This window comes from Gopherus evgoodei, chromosome 1 (genome assembly GCF_007399415.2).
Source record: "Gopherus evgoodei ecotype Sinaloan lineage chromosome 1, rGopEvg1_v1.p, whole genome shotgun sequence".
NCBI classification, from domain to species: Eukaryota; Metazoa; Chordata; order Testudines; family Testudinidae; genus Gopherus; species Gopherus evgoodei.
In genome coordinates this window covers 253,047,909-253,067,869 of record NC_044322.1, presented here as the reverse complement: position 1 = coordinate 253,067,869, position 19,961 = coordinate 253,047,909, and the positions used below count along the sequence as shown (strand labels likewise).

Here is a 19,961-nt window from a genome sequence, read left to right as displayed (position 1 = left end):
TTACCCTGCATCTTCCCACCCTGCCCCATTCGGCTCCCTCCACTGCCTTTTTTTGCTCCCACTCCTCCCCCCTCCAGCGCCTCCTGAATGCTGCTGAACAGTTGATTGGTTCCCAGTGGGCAGGAGGCACTGGGAGGGAAAGGGAGGAGCTGATTGGCAGGACCTGCCAGCGTGCAGAAAGCACTTGGGGGGAAGGGTAGGAGCTAATCAATGGGGCTACCAGTGAGGGCCGAGCACCCACTCTGTTTTTCCTGTGGGTGCTCCAGCCCCGGAGCACCATGGAGTTGGTGCCCATGATCCTCTTCACAATGTTTTTTAAAGGTTAAGCTGCTGAGCAGCTGAACAGCAAACACCAGAGGGAGAACCACAGTTTGTGAGAGCTCCAAATTCCTTAGAAATATATGTGGAGCCACCATGTCAAAGCAAGAGCCTTTTGACAAAACTCACCAGTGAGACTGAAATGGTGTATATTCCTCAAGCAACTTTTTCACAATTACATGCCAAAAATGGGGTCTGCCTAAGGAATCAGCCCAGCCCCAGCTCCCAAGAATCTAGCACATGAACATCAAGACAAGAGGTCAAAGCTAGTCTGAACAAGAGAAAAAAAAATGGTGGTATATTCTGTTTACTTGCAATACACTACTCAGTCACTAGCTGTTTCGCTGTGCTGTACAGAGTTCCAGACAGGGTGTGGTACCTGGTCAACAAACCAGAAAAATCTGGAGTTCATGTGTGGAAATCCCTTTCTTTGTGCCTGTATTTCTATGTTTTTCTTTATTAAATGCCTTCTGTTTAAGAAGGGCCATAGATTCCATGTATCACAAGTGGCATTTTATTGTAATCTGTGTTATCGTAGCACCTCCAAGCCCCAGTCACATACCATTGTGCTAAGTGCAAACAGAACAGACAGTTCCTGCCCCAGAGGGTTTACAGTCTAATGTATATGGCAAGAGACCATAGATGGGAGAGTACAAGGAAACAATTAGGCGACATCATCTAAATAAACAAGTGTAACCAGGCTGCCTAAGCAGTCCCCTCCTGTGGCCCACCTTGGGGCAGCTCACCCTGCTGCAGGTCCCCAACAGTTAAGTATTGCTCCTCGCAGGTCCATTGCTATGGTGCTTGCCTATGGCACACTTGAGTCCATCCTGATCATCTAGTCTGACATCCTGTACGTGGCAGGCCAGAGAACCTCACCCACCCACACTTGCAATGGGCCCATAATCTCTGACTGGCTGAATGGCTGAAGTCCTCAGATCATGATTTAAGGACCTCTTCTGGGGTATTAGGGTCTAGCATGAAAGGAAAACCAGTGAACTCAAAATCAGGCTAGTCTTGGGATTCATTGGCAGACCTCACCCTTCTGCACAGAGCTTGTCTCAGTTAGTCCTTTTCTTATCAGTCTTCCTGAGTCTAGTTGTCCCATTCAGTGGGAGGCTTGTCCAGGGAGCAGTGTCTCAGGATCTTGGCTGAACCAGGCTTCTTTCATCAAGGACGAAGCAGAGCTGTGCACTCCTCCCTGTTCAGCCCTGAGCTGAGCTAGGTCTCCTCCTTTTAATGCCCCTCTCCATGCCTGATGCGTATTGCATATGTAGCAGAGTTGGGCCAACAGACGCTCCTTAATCCTCTGGTTGCTAGAGTGAGCCTGATGCCTCATTAATCCCCTTGCTGCCTATGTGGGGCCTATGTGCCCCATCACAGCAAGAGAGACACAGGGAAGGGATAAAACAAACAAGCAGAGTGAATAATGTGGCAAATGTCATGTTAGTGCCATGATTATTAATTTTTTTGGGCTGTATTTCCCTAGGAGGGGATCAGCTACATAGAAAGGGAAGGAGGGTGAGAGAGACAGGGAAGGGGAGGGATGGGCAAGAGGGGCCGGTCACTAGTGTGGAGTGAAGCTGAGGTGAAGAGACTGTGAGGGAGAGGGAGGGGGACAAAGGAGGAGGGTTGGAGCAAACAGCCAAATCAGCACAGGGCCTCTACCTATTATCCCAAGGGAGCCAGATGGTAAAATGATCAACAGTGAAATAAATGTGGTAAATTAAATAATCATCATTATGTTGTAGTGAGATGGATGGGGGCATTCAACACCTTTTTAAATAGCTATAATTTCATCTGTCTGCAGACTTGGGAAGATGGGAGGGCACTGATTATTCTTTGGAAGGTTTCCTTCCTCCCCAACTTGAGACCTGATTCTCAGTTATACTAAGGCTTTGGAATCGCTCCCTGCAGAAATATGGTTAAGCATGAATCTGGCCACAAAAAAGGTGCAAGACACACCTCTGTGCCTTTCCAATTTACTAAGGCTCTTCTACACTACAGTTTATGTCGGCATAACTTATGTTGCTCAGGTGTGTGAATAAACCGCCCCCCTGAGTGACATAAGTTACAGTGACATAGTGCTGTCCACACTAGTGCTTATGTCGGCGAGAGAGCTTCTCCCGCCACATAGCTACTGCCTCTCATGGAGGTGGTTTTATTATGCTGACCAGATGTATTGCAGCTCCAGCGCTTTATCTGTAGACGAGCCCTATGTTTGCTTCCCAGCTGACTGGTAAAGCTCTGCTACGGGTAGCAGAAGAGTGCTATGTTCAGCCTCTCGTTGAGATCTTCAATTAATATTTCACTATAGGTTTTGTGAGGTGCCCAGATACTATGGTGATGGATTAAAAAAATAATAATTTTTTCAAAAACTGATACTGTCACCAGGACCACCAAATATTAATCAATCCCAAGCCATATGCCAAAGCTCAAAGCAGATTGCCTCCTTGGTGCTACTGCTTTATTTAAGAAAATCTATCACACTATATGTTGTTTAAAACTCATGACTAGGTGATAGAAGACCTGTCTTCCATTTCTAGTTCTGCCACTGACTTTCTGTGTGATCTTGGGAAAGTAATTTAATCCATCTGTGCCTCAGTTTATCCATCAATAAAATGGGGATAAAAAGACTTCCTACTTCATAAGGGAATTGTGAGGCTGAATTCACTGATGTTTTCAAAGAGCTTTGAAATCTTGGAATAGAAAATGCTATGGAAGAGTAAAGCATTACTGTGTTATTGCCTGTGAATAGGAATCCTTCCAACACAAAGACACAGTATAGTGACGGTGAGTACTTTCACTTTCATTTCTATTGAAGAAAAACAAGTCCTTTCAGAGGAATAAAGCTTGTGGTGAATTTGGGATCTTTAAAAAAATGCTATATTTGCGGTATCTGTGTGCAAAGTAAAAACCTGAAAATATCTTTAAATGGTGAAACCAAAACTCAACAACTTTTTTTCATGCTATGATCACTCAAAAACAGCTGATGGGATTTCACAAAACTTTCCAGAATCAATTTACCTTTGAGCTGAGAATACGCATGAGAAATTTCATTCCAAAGGGCTTTATTTGGGGGGAAATTTTATAAGTGCATGAATATAAGAGCTCAGGATAGAAACGCTTTTACAACCATAATTATAACATCACACAACTTCATTATGTAACATGACAGGGAATTATGACTTGCCTAGTGTACAAGCTGCAATGAGTTATAACTGTAGCCATTAACATGCAAATCTCTTGCAGCGTCCATGAGTGTATCCTTCTCCCAGGCAAAAAGAAACTAGTCTCAGATTTCTGTAGCCATAGTTCTCACACTCCTTATTACATAGTCCCAGCCTGGGGGCTATCCAAAATGATAGTGCTGGTGAGTGCTATGAGGTACAGATGATTCAGGAACATCCCATCCTTCCAGAGATGTTTTTATACACATTTGACTCCCAAGCCATATTTTCAAATGTGGACCCAATGAATATGCCACTAAAAACACCCATGCACCCTTTGTACCAGCACAAATCCTGCACTTGTGGACATACCTCCATCTGTACGTGACGGTATACCCCACAGACAGATTTTTGCAGGCACTTTGTATAATAATAGTTAGCCCTTTGGTAGTGCTTTTTAGCTAAGGTTCTCAACATGCTTTACAAATATGAGCTCTCAGGCTCTTCACTTCCCTGTGAGGCAGGTAAGTGATGTTATCATCATTTTACAGACAAGAAAGTAAGCCCTGACCAGTTTAACCAGACAACTTTGAAAATGTTGGCTCCAAGTTATGCCCCTACATCCAGAATCAAGCACCCAAACAAGTGGCCTGTTTTTTCAGAGTTTCTGAGCACCCTTGGCTCTCACTGGAGATCATGACAGCTGCAGATTTGGGGGTCAGGTCCCTCTACTTCCTTTATTTAGGTGCCTAAATAGCAATCTTGGGGCCTTGCTGGGGGGCAAAATTTGAAAATTCTGGTCCAGATTGTTTGCTGAAATTAACACAATGGGTCTGATTTTTTTTCTTGCGTTGCCCTTGCTGCCGTCATTAACACCTGCACAAAGTGGGGATAAAATGCTACAGAATCAGAATGATAGCTCATGACATCCACTTTGCACAGTATGCATTTAGGCCATGGAGAATGAGAGCTAGCACCTCTCTTGAAGAGGCAGGTGTAGAAACCACAACTTCTGAGATATGTCACCAGTCTTCGGAAAGATTGTCTTACATCCCCTAGATCTAGTGGCTACTGCAGCAGATTTAGCCACTCTTTCAGAAGCTGTGAAAACTGGATGGGCCCAGCTCTAGCAGGGAAGGAAGCAAGAAGCACAAAAGCTGGTGCTGAGGGAAGGGACTTAGAGACTTGCTGTCCATCTAAATATGTATTTCTAGAGCACCCATCAGCATACCGTCTAGGCACCTGAGATCCAACTAAGGGTAGAGGACAGGCGCTAACACAGAGACTCGCACCGAAAATTAGCCTGATTCTCAGTTACACTAAGGTGACTTTACACCATTCTAACAGTGTAAAGAGGTATTAAAGTGGATGTAAATGACACCTACTATAAAAGGGGTCTTGGTGTAATTGAGACAGGCTCTAGTAAAAGGATTATGCACTCTAGGGGGCAGTTCGAGCATAAGAGTTTGGCTCACAGAAGAAGAACATGAAGAAAGATGAAGATAGTTAAATTCTTGTTTAAATTGTTGGGATGGCAGGGTAGGTGATGATTATTATATATTATTTGTATTACCATAGCATATACATCTCTAGTTGGGAAGATGAATGGGTACAGCATCTCAATTCTTAGGAACTGGGAGAATGTGGAAATTGAGGAGAGGTCCAGACTGATGTAGACAATAAAGTGCAGTTCTCGTTAGGGAAAGACATGGAAACCAATATGGAGTATCATTCATAAGAACAGTCATACTGGGTCAGACCAAAGGTCCATCCAGCCCAGTATCCTGTCTGCCAACAGTGGCCAATGCCAGGTGCCCCAGAGGGAGTGAACCTAACAGGTAATGATCAAGTGATCTCTCTCCTGCCATCCATCTCCATCCTCTGACAAACAGAGGCTAGGGACACCATTTCTTACCCATTCTGGCTAATCTGCTTTGGTTTGTAAGTTACAAAGGACGCATTTACTGACAAAAACCATCAGCTCTGGGGAAGATTTGTTTTATTTTATTCTGAGATCACAATTCATCATCTTAGCTGGACGATCAGGAAATCACCATAGCCATGCTTAGGCTTATGATTATACGCTGAACAAAACCCATTCTTCTACTCATACCGACTGGCACTGAATAATGAGGAGCCCAGCGGGGTTGCACCATAGGTCTCTGTATATGGAGGCAGAGGCCGCGTGGTGGGCTAGCAGGAGCATGGAGGAGCTCTTAAGGGATACACTGAGGATGGAGGAGCCTGAGGAGAGCTGCTTTTCCATCTGGAAAAAAACAGAGACGGCTACACTCCATGCTGGTGCTGTGGGTGAGACCTCCTAAAGGCAGGGGTGGCCAACCTGTGGCTCCAGAGCCACATGTGGCTCTTCAGAGGTTAATATGCAGCTCCTCGTATAGGCACTGACTCCAGGGCTGGAGCTACAGATGCTAACTTTCCAATGTGCCAGGGGGTACTCACTGCTCAACCCCTGGCTCTGCTCCAGGCCCTGCCCCCACTCTAATCCTTCCCCTGAGCCTGCCATGCCCTCACTCCTCCCCGTCCCCCATATAGCGTCCTGCGTATGCAGAACAGCTGATGGTAGGAGGCACTGATCTGCGGGGCTGCTAGAGGGTGGGAGCTGATTTATTACTGTGGCTCTATGGCAATGTACATTGGTAAATTCTGGCTGCTTATCAGGCTCAGGTTGGCCACCGCTTCCCTAAAGGGGACTTTACCACAGGCTGGCCCTCAGTTCAGAGGCATACAACTGTCCCCGTGATGTTAAGCAGAAATCAAGGGCTCATTCGCTGTTTGGCATTTGGACTGTCAGCCTTGTAATGTTCCTTCCTGTGAGCAGGTGGGGGAGTTCACAGGCCATGTGTTCTCCTTTGCCCCTTCTGAGGGAAGGGAGCTCCCAAGTGGCTTTGGACTGCCTCCTGCTTACCGTGTGCTGAGGCGGAGTCTCTAAAACTAAACAATAAAATACCAAAGGCCACTGACCTACAAAAGCTGCCAAACAAACCAGGATGGGCTGGAGGGAAGAGCACAGGGAAGAGGGAATGTTTTTGTCCCCATGCCTATTTACTCTGCCTGTCAGCTGACCTTGTTTTTCTAAGCTGCCCCTCATTCATGGTCATGGTGCAGCTGTGCAGACTTGCTGCCTCTTTCTGCGTGAAAATGGTACCACTCAATGCAAAGGCCCTCGGCATCCCCATTCCTCTCCCCAAGAATCACATGGGTTTGTCTTGCCCCTTCAGCCCCAGTGTCTCATCTCTCTTTCCATGCACCTGCTGTTTTTGTGGTTCTCCCAAGCTTTTCATCCCCCTCCACTACCTCCTCCTCCATTCTTGTGAGTTTTAACAACAGACCAAGAAAAACACTTATATTTTATTCTTAACATGCTTTCATTCCCCAAACTCGTTGTGTCTCACCCTGCATGCTTCCAAACATTTCAGGATCCCCTTGTCCACAGAAAGCACTGCTGACAAAGAAGCATGTGCTTCCATCTCATTCATCCTATTGGCTGATTTTAGTATCAACACTGTAAAAGCAGCAAAGAGTCCTGTGGCACCTTATAGACTAACAGATGTATTGGAGCATGAGCTTTCTTGGGTGAATACCCACTTCGTCGGGTATCAACACCCTATGCCACAACATCCACAAGGACTGCTTTTGCTCACCCTGGGGAATGTTGCAGCATTGGATATGATCCGTTTCTGGAATCCCCCTGGCCCAAGGCATCGTGATGACTCAGCCGCACCTTTGTCCTCTTTAGCAGTGGGTAAATTACTCCAGATTATTATACAGTAAACTCCCAGAACCTTTGCCTATTTCTAGTTCCAGAGCTGAACTAAGTGTTTTTGGTGGTTCTGAAATGTTCATAAAAGGTTTTGTTCACTTCAGGATCCTGGCTGGGATAGGAGAACTTGTGAGGCAATGAAGCAGATGATAGTATTTTTATATAATGAGCTCTGGCTGAGTGCTCAGAGCTGTACAAACATAGTGGGAGCAGGATTGGGTTCATGGGTCTGATACTGTAGAACAGGGACAGACTAAACTGCTCTAGTTTGTCATCTTGTGCCTCATATTGGCTAGAGTTGAGAAGGGATCTTGCACCGGTCATTATGCAAAGGGTTCACAAAAACTGTTTGGTGCATATATTATATGTTTGTACAGTGCCTTGCATGATCAGGCCCTGATCTGGCTGAAGTATCTAGGCAGTACTGCAATATATATATTTAATAACTATAAAGAAGGGTGTTCTAAGAAGGCATCCACAACCTCCTGAGAGAGCCTGTTGTTGCATGAATTTCAGATTTAAGGGATTAAATTTATCCCTGAGGTAACTCCATTGACTTCAGTAGAGTTACCCTAAGGACAGATTTGGCACCTGAAGGCACTCTGAGAGGTAGGTTACTTTTTAGAAACCTGCGTAGATACAATGTTTGGATCTTCATCCAAACCCTGTGAGGCTTGTTCATCACTAGCCCTTTCCATTGCATAGAGAGGGACATTGCTTATGTAACAGCTACACCTGCTCAGTCCTCCACTCAGGCAGGCCAGGGGTCAGACTTCATTACCAGCATGGCTTAAGTTTAAGAATCTTCAGGATCTGTTTCCTCTTACTTGAGTAATTTACAGCATGGCAAGTGACCTTTACAGGCACTGGAGGGAAAGTTCACTGTACCTGAGGGAAAGTTCACGGTACCATTTGTGTTGAGTCATTAACTTTTTCCTCCTCTAATATTGGTCCTGGTAGTAGCAGGAGTTATGCTAATCTTACCCATGAGTGAGGCCACGGATTATTCAAACTGTTGCTTGGCAGCACAGAGTAAACATAACATCTTGTTTTCATGTACAGTAGCACTCTCATCACAAAGTACTTTATAAACTAATCTTCAAGCTTGACACAGGATATTCACTCCATCCACCCCTAGGGTTAAGTGGAGTGGCTGTTTAACAGCACACAGTAGCCTTATACAACATTTAAGGACTGGAAGTCAAGAGTCTGTTTTCCAGCAGAAACTGCAGAGGCAGTTTAGGTAGGAGAACATAATTACCCCTGTTGCACTTTGGCCAGAACAGCAGGGCCAGATCCCCAAGTCATGTAAATTCGCAAAACTCCATTGATTTGAGTAGTGCTATGCTAATTTACACCAGCTGAGGGTTTGGCCCAATATAACTTCCAAAGAATGCTATGGATTCTATGATGCCCACAAATGATCAGAAGTCCCACCTACTGTAACATTAAACACCACTCCCTCCTGCAGTTAGGTATCCTCGAGGATCTCCCATCACATTACAGTGCCAGAACACCTCCACTTAGTATGTGGGAGGTGACAAAACAAGAAGAGAATGTTACTGCATTGATACCTAGCAAAAGATGTATTGGGGTAATGCAGCACTGTCAATTTCCATGCAATGTCAGGACACAGAGGGCCAGATTCTCTGCTGCACAGCGATCCACTCAATGAGGGAGCCCATGTGCACAGTGTATAAAAGGTGAAATACATCTAACAGTATTTCTCTATATATTTCAATATATCTAACAGTGGGAATGAAAGAGAGCATTTGGTTAGAAGGAGAGGGAACATGGTCAGATGGGGTCTCTGAATGTGGCATTTGGGGGAGATCAGGTATCCAGTGATCCCTCTTCATGCACATTGTTTCAGGGAGAATTACAGACAGTCAGCAGGATTAATTCAGTATTTAGTGTGTTCTGCATATAATCGGAGAATACCCATTAATATCTTCCACTCTCGTATATATTTGCACATTTGTAACCCTATTGTGGTCCTGTGCTTCTGAATGAGTAACGTGGATAAGACTCCTCAATAATATTCATTAAAATATTGATACCTTTCTCTCACCAAACCTCCCTGAGGTGGAGCACCTGGGACCAAATTAATGCTTGTTAAAGGCCTCTAATTTTAGTGGAGTTACGCCATGGATGAATCTGGCCCCTAATCTGTGTGTGTATATGAACACATCACACTCCACAATGCTCTCAGTTTCTAGATCTCCTTTAGCACTGGTTCAATTTTTTCAAGACCCCTCCTCCCCCCCAAAAAATACTGTGCTTGAAAAATTTCCATTGTGCCCCTTCCATTCTAAGTAAAGCTGCTGTCCACACCCAGGGAGAGGAATAGAGGGGGAGCAGGAGGAATCTGTAGGAGTGAGGAGAAATATCACAACGTTATTCGAGAACAAAGATCAAATTAGTACTGCTGTAAAAAAATCCCATTCTCCACAGCGATGTGCTAGCACCACGTCTCCAAGCCTTCTAGCATTAGTGTTACAGGCAGCCTGGAGAATAGCCTGGATAGTACTGCGCAGAATCACAGTCTCTATGACTTGGGGAACAGACATAAGATCTTTCCCTTTCCCCAGTCTATCAGATTTCACATCTCTTGTTTTGCTGACTACATTAGAAGAGCTGTGTTTTCACAGTGAATTTTCTCCCTAGCCCTCTACACTCCTCCCATCCTACCCTAGACTTTTCATTATATACAATCTGTTCTTATTCCTAAATTTCACAGTTTGAGTTAATGATATTTAATAGTTAGAGGCTGGGGGCACAGGAGATCTCTTGGGCTCTATTCCTCTCTCTGCTGTTGAATAACTACCGCACACAGTTAGATAAGTCACTTATGTGGCTGAGTTTCTCCATCTGAAAAATAGAGATAATCCTTTCCTACCTTCCAAGGATATTATGAAGCTTACTTACTGTTTGTAAAGCACTTGGAATCTTCACCTGAAAGGATCTGTATGAATGCAGAGTATCATTATTAAAATACAGTATTATAATTCTGCCCGGTGCCCAAATGACATTACTGAAGCCCTCTGGGACAGGAACAGTGCTTGGACTATAATGTCACATTGTCAAACATCTCTACTCTGATATAACGTGATCCAATATAACACGAATTCAGATATAATGTGGAAAAGCAGTGCTCCAGGGAGGCGGGACTACACACTCCAGCAGATCAAAGCAAGTTCGATATAATGCGGTTTCACCTATAACACGGTAAGATTTTTTGGCTCTCAAGGACACCGTTATATTGGGATAGAGGTGTTTTTCTTGGAAATTGCTAAATGAGGGTAAAAGTCTCTGCAGCATTAGAAAGCACAAATTGGCTACTCCTGCAGAAGAAGCAGACAACTATGTACCCAGACAGAGAACTTGTAATCACGACGCTGCCTGAGGTCAAAACTTGAAGCCACAAAAACAAGAATAAACAGAAGTCTCATCCAGTTGTGAACAAACCCACTACATTCCTTCATCAGGCACAGTGTGAAAGTGAGATGTGGGTGAGAGAATTTATGATTTATGTGGGACTTTCCATTCGTTTTGTGAATGTTTTAGAAAAGTCCCAGCTGCCACTCATTAAGTCATGCAAATTCTATTAATCTGCCTCCTTAAAATCTATTTAATCTAGATCTGGTCAAACTACCAGTTGGGAGTAAATTATGTAATGAATTTAACTCTTTTTTTTTCTGGTTACAAATTGTTTATGAATCCATTCTGATTTCTGGAAATGTACTTGATATTCGTAAGTAATCACTCAATCGTTTATGCAAGCAAATTTCAGCCTATGGGGTGCTCTCAAACTACTCACTTCATGTGTTCGTTCTTTCTTATTTATACTGTGTGATCGATCACTTAGATTGCAAGGTATCATTTCTGCCCCATGCACTGGATGACTGGAACTTTTTAAGAAGAACAGCTATGTAAAAAACTGGCAAAAGTGAACAGAGAACGGTCATCTTCAAATATCATTGTTCACACAGGAATATGAACAACATTCATTCTGTGAGCACCCGTTTGAACTCAAACCCATTCACACAGATATCTATGGATAGCAAACAATAAGGTGGCAACTATGATCTCACTGAATGGCCAATCAGAATTGGAGCATACATTCACTGATATTATCTTGTGGTATTCAACTAACTCTAATACATTTCACCAATCTCTTAATTTCTAAAGGACTCATCACCATGGTATCAAACACCAACTCTGAGGCAGGATGGGCTGCCTGGTGATGGGTTTTGTTTTGTTTATGTCAATATCCCAAATGCTGCTTCAGCTCCCAGTTATCTCAGCTTGGAATTTGCCATAACAGATCAGAAAACTGGTCCACCTAGTCTGACTTCCTGTCAACAGCCAATACCAAATATTTTATTGAGAAAAATGAAGCTTCCATTGCTGGCAAAATCTGAAAGCCATAAATAGAGATGTTTGGGGTGAAAAATACAGATACACCTTTGAATTCGGGTTATAGTTTTATCTGTTTACTCAGGTTTTGGCTGGATGGGAGGGATTTAATTCTAGCTTGATATAGAGCACTTTTCATGTTGACAATGTCTCATTTTAGGATCTGTGTGTAGTATGATATTTTGTACGTGTGCCTAGAAGTGGGAGTTGAAAAATAAACGCCATAGAAGTGCTCTGGACTTGGGAGAGTTTTGGGGGCAAAGAAGGTGGGAAATGCTAGCTACTTTGCTGTTAGGAAATCAGCTGTGGCTCCTACACTGGGACAGTTGGCAGGTATCCTTTTCAATGTACCTCAGCAATTATATAGTGTTGTTTGGTGGCAGAAGGGCTAATCTTCCTGATGTCCATATACCACTAGCTGAGATCTGAAAGTGCCTCATGTAGCTTCCATAACTCCAAATGTTATTATTGGTCATAAAATTATCCTGTCCCCTATTTAGTGCCAGCTATAATATTTAACTCTCTGACCTGCTCCAGGACACACTGAATTCCACAGGCTGACTACATGCTGAGAGAAAAAGTATTTATTTTTATTCTGTTAACTTCATCTAGTGAGCTCTTGTTCCCGTGTTATGGAACAGGCTAAAAAAAGAGGAGACTAATCAGTTCTCACTAGAGCCTTCATAATCTTAAATACCTCCTCCATTGCAGGCTAAAGGATCATAAGTTTTGAATTCTTTTCTCAAATGGAAAGCCTCTAAATGTGAGTCACTATGAAAATTCTAGTTGGCAGTGAGCAGCCATTTAGGCATAGAATGCCTACAAAATAAAACCAAATGAAAACAATATAAATGTACGTTAGAATTCTTGGCTACTACTGTAATAGCATACAGTAGTTCTTTCAGATAAAGAGTCATGCGGCAGCTGTGGGATTGCCCCAGAGCGTGCCGTGCTTATACCTGCAGGGGTCTCCAGGGCTGTAGCTGTTGGACTTCAGAGTGGACACCTGCATTTTATTAGCCAGAACAAAGAACCAAGGGGTACTGTCAAAAGTGCCTTTAATTAAAGAGTGTATACACTATCTTTCCCTCTTCTTTTTTTTCTCTCTTTCATCTCCTGCTTCTTTTGCTCTGCCTTTAAGGCTATTTTACACTCTGGCCGTCCAAGGACCCCTCTACTTCCTCACCTACATGATCCATAATGCTCTCTTTCCTTTGCCAGTATCATCCAGGAGGTTTCCTAGTGACAAGTATGCAGGAACCTATGAATATTTGCCTAAGTTTTGTGAAGTCTGGTTTAGCAAAATCCCCATGAGGTGCCATTAGGAGAATCTCAGGAAAACATTCTGTCTTGTGGGATTTTGCAGAGAAGCGGATGATATCCTGTCCTTGCCTGGTTCAGAAACAAACATGTTAATTTTAGTTTTGAAATTCAAACTATCTCTCTCTTCTCAGTTGCTCACATACTATCTCCCTTGACTGAAGCGATCCTTAACAGCTCTTCAGTCACACTAGAGATGGACCCAAGCTGCAAGGTTCAAATCTAAATGCAGAGCTAAACTTTTCTGAATGTCAGGAGTATCTGGATCCAGGGGGTTGTTTTGTCCTGTTATGGAGGCTGGGTTCATGCACAAAACTCAGATACAAATCTGAATTTTTCCCAAGTGTGGTAGATTCAGATGCAGGGGTTTTGGCTTGTCTTTAGTTTATGTTTCTTGACCTGTTTCCCTTTACAATTATTCTGGTTTGTATACCTCTCTGCCTTCACCCTTTCTACCTTGTTTTGGAAAAGATCACCCCTCTCTCTTTCCTGATCAAACAGAAGCATCTATAGCAGTATCCAGCTTCACCACTTGGCAAAGCTACCTTTGAATACGGCTCTTTTTTCCTCATATTGTATCTGAGGACATCCATTCCAGCCCTTTAAGAGCTTGCACTGCATCTCATTCCACTGCTGAAGTGACCTTGTGAATCTGCCTGCATCAGGCCCCTGCCCCAGCCAGTTACTCTTTGTTCTGCCATTCCCTCTTATCAAATTTTGGGATTGTGGGAATGAGTCCTCTTCATTACTCCTTTGATGATTTCCATAACAACAGGCCAATTCTTTGCATTATAGTCTCTAGAGAGTTTGACCTAGATCTAAACTTCCCTAAGGTTTTTCTCTGTTCAGTTCTAAGAATTTGGCTTAGGCCACTCTAAAGGTGGAGGCCAACTACAAAGTTTGGATACTGGTTCAAACTTCCCCAAATCTGGGAGTTAGGGTGACCAGATGCCCCGATTTTATAGGGACAGTCCCGATTTTTGGGTCTTTTTCTTATATAGGCTCCTATTACCCCCCACCCCATCCTGATTTTTCACATTTGCTGTCTGGTCACCCTACTGGGAGTTGAGTCTAGGACTATGTTTGGAGTAGTTCTAGAGAAGGGGCCAGCTGCCAGGTGCAGATGTGAATCTGAACTTTCCCAAATTTGGCAAATGTTTCTGATCAGGGGGTTTGATTTCAATCTCTAATAACTTCTTTCCAAACCCTTGGAGAGTTGCCCTTTTCTAAAAGACATACTGAGTCCAAAGAAACACCCTTCTTACAAAACAAACACCTGCAAAAAGAAACACATAGGACTGAAGGAGCTTTACCAGTACGTTTTGTTTCTCTATCAACCCTACACAGGAAAGCCCGGCTTGTGCTCTCTCTCAGCATTTGCTATATGTATTTCTTTTCCTCCTCTCTAGACTGGGAGCACTTTCTGCCAAACACAGAAGGGCTTTGTGAGGAGGGGAACAGCTCAAACTCTTACAGCTAGTAAAATACGCACTGCTTCCCTCTCAGACCTGGACGCTAACCACCTCTGGTGTTTCACTCTCTCCACAAAAATAGTTCTTTCTAGTAAGATTCTGCAGTTCTTCTTTCATCTTGTCTCCTTCCCAATAAGGAGCTAATAAGCCCTTTCATTAGCAGCGTGTTGAGATGAACCTGCAATCAGCTTCCCTCCAAAGGGGGCTGAAAATTTCAGCAAAGATGTTTCAGAACAGTTCCAACACAGAGGAGTAAATGACAGGAATTGATACTGCTTCCCTCTACCCTCCCACTTCCCTCTTGGTAATTCCCCAAGATGGACTCACTTGAAGGTTGATGATTTCCCCTTCTGATGCCATTCTTTTGCCCTTAGGTCTCTTCCGCAGTCTTCTACAGACTGCACAGTAGCTTGGGACTCTGCAGTCCCAGGGACTCTATATCGCTTCCTCTGGGTATGAGCACAGCTGCTGAAACAGACCTGCTATTCATCTGCCTAATGTGAGACGCCCATCTTGGCACAAGAGTGCAGGGGAAGAAGGGGGTGGCATACAAATTCTTTGTCTTCAAAATGCTGAATGGTCCATGGAATAAACATCCCTCTTAGATTTGCTATGACAGTTTTGTTCACTATGTATCTCCACTAACTCCCTTGGTCCAGCTGAGCCCTGTGAGATCACTCAGGCTGGAATTCTGTGATGCAGCTAGTGTACCATGAGGGTCATGGCACAGATTGTACAGAGCATTTAGCAACAATCCTGAAACCTCTCTGTAGCCACAGAGCCCCTCTGTTCATATCAGGACTACCACATGAAGATGGTTTGAAAACTAGGGGCTGAGAAGGTTTGGGCCAGAAAGTCATGTTCCTTCACTGCTGAACAGCATTACAGCAAAGCTCTAGAGAAGGCTGAGATGGATGCCTAGTTTGACAATTACACTAATGCTTAGCAGTTCTGTGGCATCATTTCAAAGCATTAATGAATTTAGCCTCACAATATCCCTGTGAAGTAGATAATAATATCCCCATTTTAGAGATGGATAAACTGAGGCACAGAGGTACATGTTAGTGACATGCTTAAGGTTCACACAGGAAATCTGTAGCAGAGTCAGGACTAGAACCCAGATCATCTTACTCTCAGTCTTGTGGCTTATCTATATGAACAACTTTCCTCCCATCATGTACCTTGAGAGCCAGGCAATGTAGTTTTTGTGTGAAAGCATGAAAAAGACAAGCAGTTGTCAAAGCTATTGTAATGTACTTCTGAAAAAGTTAAAAAACATTTTTGGTTCTCTTAAAAGGTGACTACTGTCTACATCAGTTTACATAAGAGACTTATCTAACAACCGTTTTTAAAGTCAGCTGTCCATCACATGTAATTATTAGCATGGAAATCAGTGACTGTTACTTTTACCCTGTGATGTACAGGTTGGGGGTCAGAATACAGGCTTCTAAATCCTAATCTACATCAGACGGTCATAACTGCAGCTTCCCATTTGATTTTTTAAATTCTCCGTAAGAAGTTTTGAAAACAACATGCAGTGATTTGCGATTCTTGTTATTTAGAGGGAGGGATTGAAATCTCTTTCTGTATTGCCTACCCGTTTCCCTATAAGCATACTATTACAGAGGCACTAATACAAAGAATTACCTGTTCTAAATTATTTTCCTTAAAGATGTCTATAATATATAGACGCAGTCTGTTAATGAATCATTTATCTGATTCTGACATCCACCACATCTTTCAAACTTACTCCTGAGAGGAGTTCATGTTAAGCTTGTTCTTTGTGAATAGAGTCTGTGAGGAAAGACCCAGGAGTTCATGCCAAAGTTTTGCTGTCCTTAGGTATCTTACCTATATCGTGGTAGGCCGGCAATATCATTCTGTGGTAACAACTGAATGAAGTGTCCAGCTATTATTTTAGAAGACAACCAAAGACTAGTACGGAGCTAATTTCAGACCAGAACACAAGATATATAACAATGTGTCTTTTAAACCAGTTTTCCTCCAGCACTTATCTAAGTGTTATGCTGAAACTTTTGCTTTGCTCTCCGGGGAGATATCCCAAAGAATAATACTCTTAAACTGTGTTTTCAGAATATCCAGAGAAATTAAGCAAGACCTACAGTAACTCCTGTGTCCTCCCAGACAAGCAAAGCTAAATCCAAGATAGCATGAAAGAATCTTTCTGCAGGAGCATATTAGTAATAATGACTCTATGCAGCTTCTCTGAGGGCCTCTGGAGCCAAATGCATTAAAATGATACAACTTCAAACAGCAAAATCTCTCTTGGAGATTATTTTTGTATATCATATTAATAGTAAAGCTATGAGTCTAAACATGCAGGAAAATGGGTCTGTTTCCATTTAACTCTCAGAACTGCCAGGGGAAGATGAAATTCATCAAAGGAAAATCCCACTGTAATAAAAAAGGTTTTCTGATCACTACTTCTGATTGCAAAGAAGAGTAAATATGACTTTTTAAAATGCCTTTAATAATTCTTAGAGAGAAAGGTGGATGAGGTGATAATTTTTTATTGGACCAACTTCTGTTGGTGAAAAAGACAAGCTTTTAAGCTTCACAACCAACATGGCTGAAGGTGTAAATTAGGGCACATAAAATACTGCACAGAGTTTGAATGCACCAGAAAGACAAGAGATTTCCAGAGCTGGTTGTTGGTGTAACTAATGATGATTGAACAGAGTAGAAGAGAATAATTCTTATATACACTTGAGGATGCAAAGGGGAGTTTGGTGGGGAAAGAGTCTCTAAAGAGAAGAGAGCAGTATGAGGTGACTGTGGAGCTATTTGCCATTTGGAGCCAGATTGTACCCAGGTCTTATGCTATGGGGTGAGAGGGTACAGGAGCCTCTTCCCTTTGTTCCCCACCCCTCACACAGGGCCCAGGTACAAAGGGAGCTCTTGCACTTAAGGTGCTAGTACCACTCATGGTGCTAGTACCTGCAACAGGACTGAGTAAGAAGGTGAAGCCATGACCCTGTTCCCTCAGCACTAGCCAGCAGAGACTGCTGGTTGCAGAGAGGAGTCCATGCTGTCTTTAGGGAGGTACAGAAACATTCCCTGGGAGCTCTAAGATGCATCATGATGCTCCAGAGGGACCTTAAATCTTGTGCCTTGACTAAGAGAACAGGTGTGTTTGTAGGGTAGTAGTTCTCAACCTTTTCCATACCGTGACCCCATGTTACAAGAGAAAATATTTTTGAGACTCTCCCTCCAACAGTTTTGGGGAACCTCTGCAATCTTGTCACAAAGAAAAGGAGGATGATCACGACCCATTTGCGGCCCTCTCTGGGGCATTGTAACCCCCAGACTGATAACCCATATTGTAGGGCATACTAGAGAGGTTAAAATTTTCAAAAGTGCCTATGTGATTTTGGAGCCTAAGTCCCAGTTTCAGAATTAATGTAGGCATTTAGGAGCCTATGTTCCACTGACTTTCAATGAGATGTAGGCTTCTAAGGGCTGGTCTATGCTACAAAACCTCATACCCCTGAACAATGTAGTTAACCCAGCCTAAGCCCCTGGTGTAGACACCACTAGGTTGATGGAAGAATTCTTTCGTCAGCCTAGCTACTGCCTCTTGTGGAGGCAGATTTCCTACGTGATGAAAGAACTCTTTCCATTGCTATAGTGAGTGTCTACACTACAGAGCTTACAATGCTGCCACTTCAGCATTTCTAGTGTAGACATAGTCTAAGTGTCTGAATATTAACTTGCAGGATCAGTTCCTCCTGTGGTGGCCATTGGGAATATAGACTGTATTGTATTGACTGGAGGAAAAGAAACTCATGGAGAGTTAGAAGAAAAACAACAGTTCTTATTAAGAGATTGATTCAATTGTTTAACTGAAACTACAGGACCAAGGATATGCACTTTTACCTCGCTATAATGCTGTCCTTGGGAGCCAAAAAATCTTACCGCATTATCGGTGAAACCGTGTTATATTGAACTTGCTTTAATCCACCGGAGTGCACAGCACTGCCCCCCCCCCCAGAGCACTGCTTTACCACGTTATATCAAAATTCGTGTTATATCGGGTGGCATTATATTGAGGTAGCGGGGTATTTGAGTTCAGACCCATTCTGCCGGAAGTCCAGCTAAAAGATATGCTCTAGTTCAAACAAATTAATTCAGGGAAATCATATGGCCTCAGACTAGATGCTCATAGTGGTCTCTTCTGGCCTTATAATCCATAAACTTTCCCTTCAGGATACCGAGTGAAAAGATCCTCAGCCAATGAAAACAAGATAGAGGCACTGTATCAAAAGAATAAACTCTCATTGGCTGATCATACCCTAAGACAGAACACTGGAATTCTACTCACCTACTTGCTCCAGATGAATGTTTTTTTAATAGACAAGTAAAATGTCATTAGCTTGTGCTCCTTAAGCAGTTTCCAAGAGCTGAAGGTTTTACAAATTAACCTGTTCAAGGATATTACATTACAGCACAGGTAGCTTATGAAATGAAATTCTGTAGGGTTCACCTTTCAAAACCCCTTATCTTTAGGCTCTGGACTCAGTTCTCAACCTGGCTAGTAGGGAAGGGTGAGACTATGGGGCAGATTCTCAGTAGGAGTAAATCACTGTAGCTCCAATGAAGCCAATGGGACTATGCCAGTTTACGCTAGCTGAGGATCTAGTCAGACTAGAGATGGATAGTGGTTGTGTGGAAGCAGGGAGGCCCTTGGTCCAGTTTTCCTCTGCGTGCACCTTGTGTAGTCATTCACACCCAGGATGAGTGAGTGTAAAAGGCTAGCAGCATGATTCTGATTTGGTGGCATTTTACAAAGGTGAAAATGGCAATGCAAGGTTCTAGGCAGTGGAGAAAGCAGCTCCTGTATGTGTAGATTGATAGTGGGAGTTCAAGGCTCAGTCTACAATTACAGTGAGGTCTGACTCAGAGTGAATTGCCTGCCCTTTAGAGAAAAACACTACTTCCAGACAGAAGACCCAGGATTGTTACTAGACAAGAAAGAGATTGTTTCTGCAGAATTAAATGTATTTTAATTTTGTGGTGAGGATGGCCAAGGTTGCAAGAGATCAGCTCCCAATTACCAGATAAATCTCTTGTTACTAAATGGCTCCTGAAATTCCCAAGAAAACTTTGCAGTCTTGTTTTGTTTTGATTTTCAGTGAAGGATTCAGAGAAGTGAAACAGTGATCAGTTAGGGGCAGTAGATCTTGGTGAAGCCTCACTTTAAGACTTTGATGCCAAACTGCTTATCATTTTTCCTAGACCATCACCTGCCCTGGAAAATGGGGATTAAGGAAGCCGCTCCAGCCCCTGCCTCATGCTGACATTAGAACCACAGCAGTGTCAGGAGAGGATATCACTCAAAAATAGGCAAAATCTCGTCACCCTGGGTACTTTGAAGAAGAAGTGAGCAAAGCCTTCTGCTTGGATCAAGATAGAGCAATGCAATGCATGCTACTCCACACACTGTACCTTCCATAGGCTGCA

The 19,961-nt window shown here is 43.2% G+C and overlaps 1 protein-coding gene across 2 annotated transcripts in view; it reads right to left on the bottom strand.

The window, feature by feature from the left end:
• NINJ2 (ninjurin 2) overlaps positions 1 to 14,922 on the bottom strand; it is an 87,683-nt gene extending 72,761 nt beyond the window's left edge. The window contains exons 1-2 of one of the 2 annotated variants that reach the window (XM_030543083.1): positions 14,808 to 14,882; positions 10,198 to 10,234 (exon numbers count right to left, since the gene is read on the bottom strand). Coding sequence is in view for 1 of the 2 variants with exons in the window: in XM_030543080.1 (XP_030398940.1) it covers positions 14,808 to 14,840 (33 nt within the window). In the remaining variant the exon portion in view is untranslated. Of the gene's footprint in view, positions 1 to 10,197; positions 10,235 to 14,807 lie in introns of both variants that reach the window. The other variant, XM_030543080.1, reaches the window with a different exon arrangement.
• Between the last annotated feature and the right edge of the window lie 5,039 nt (positions 14,923 to 19,961).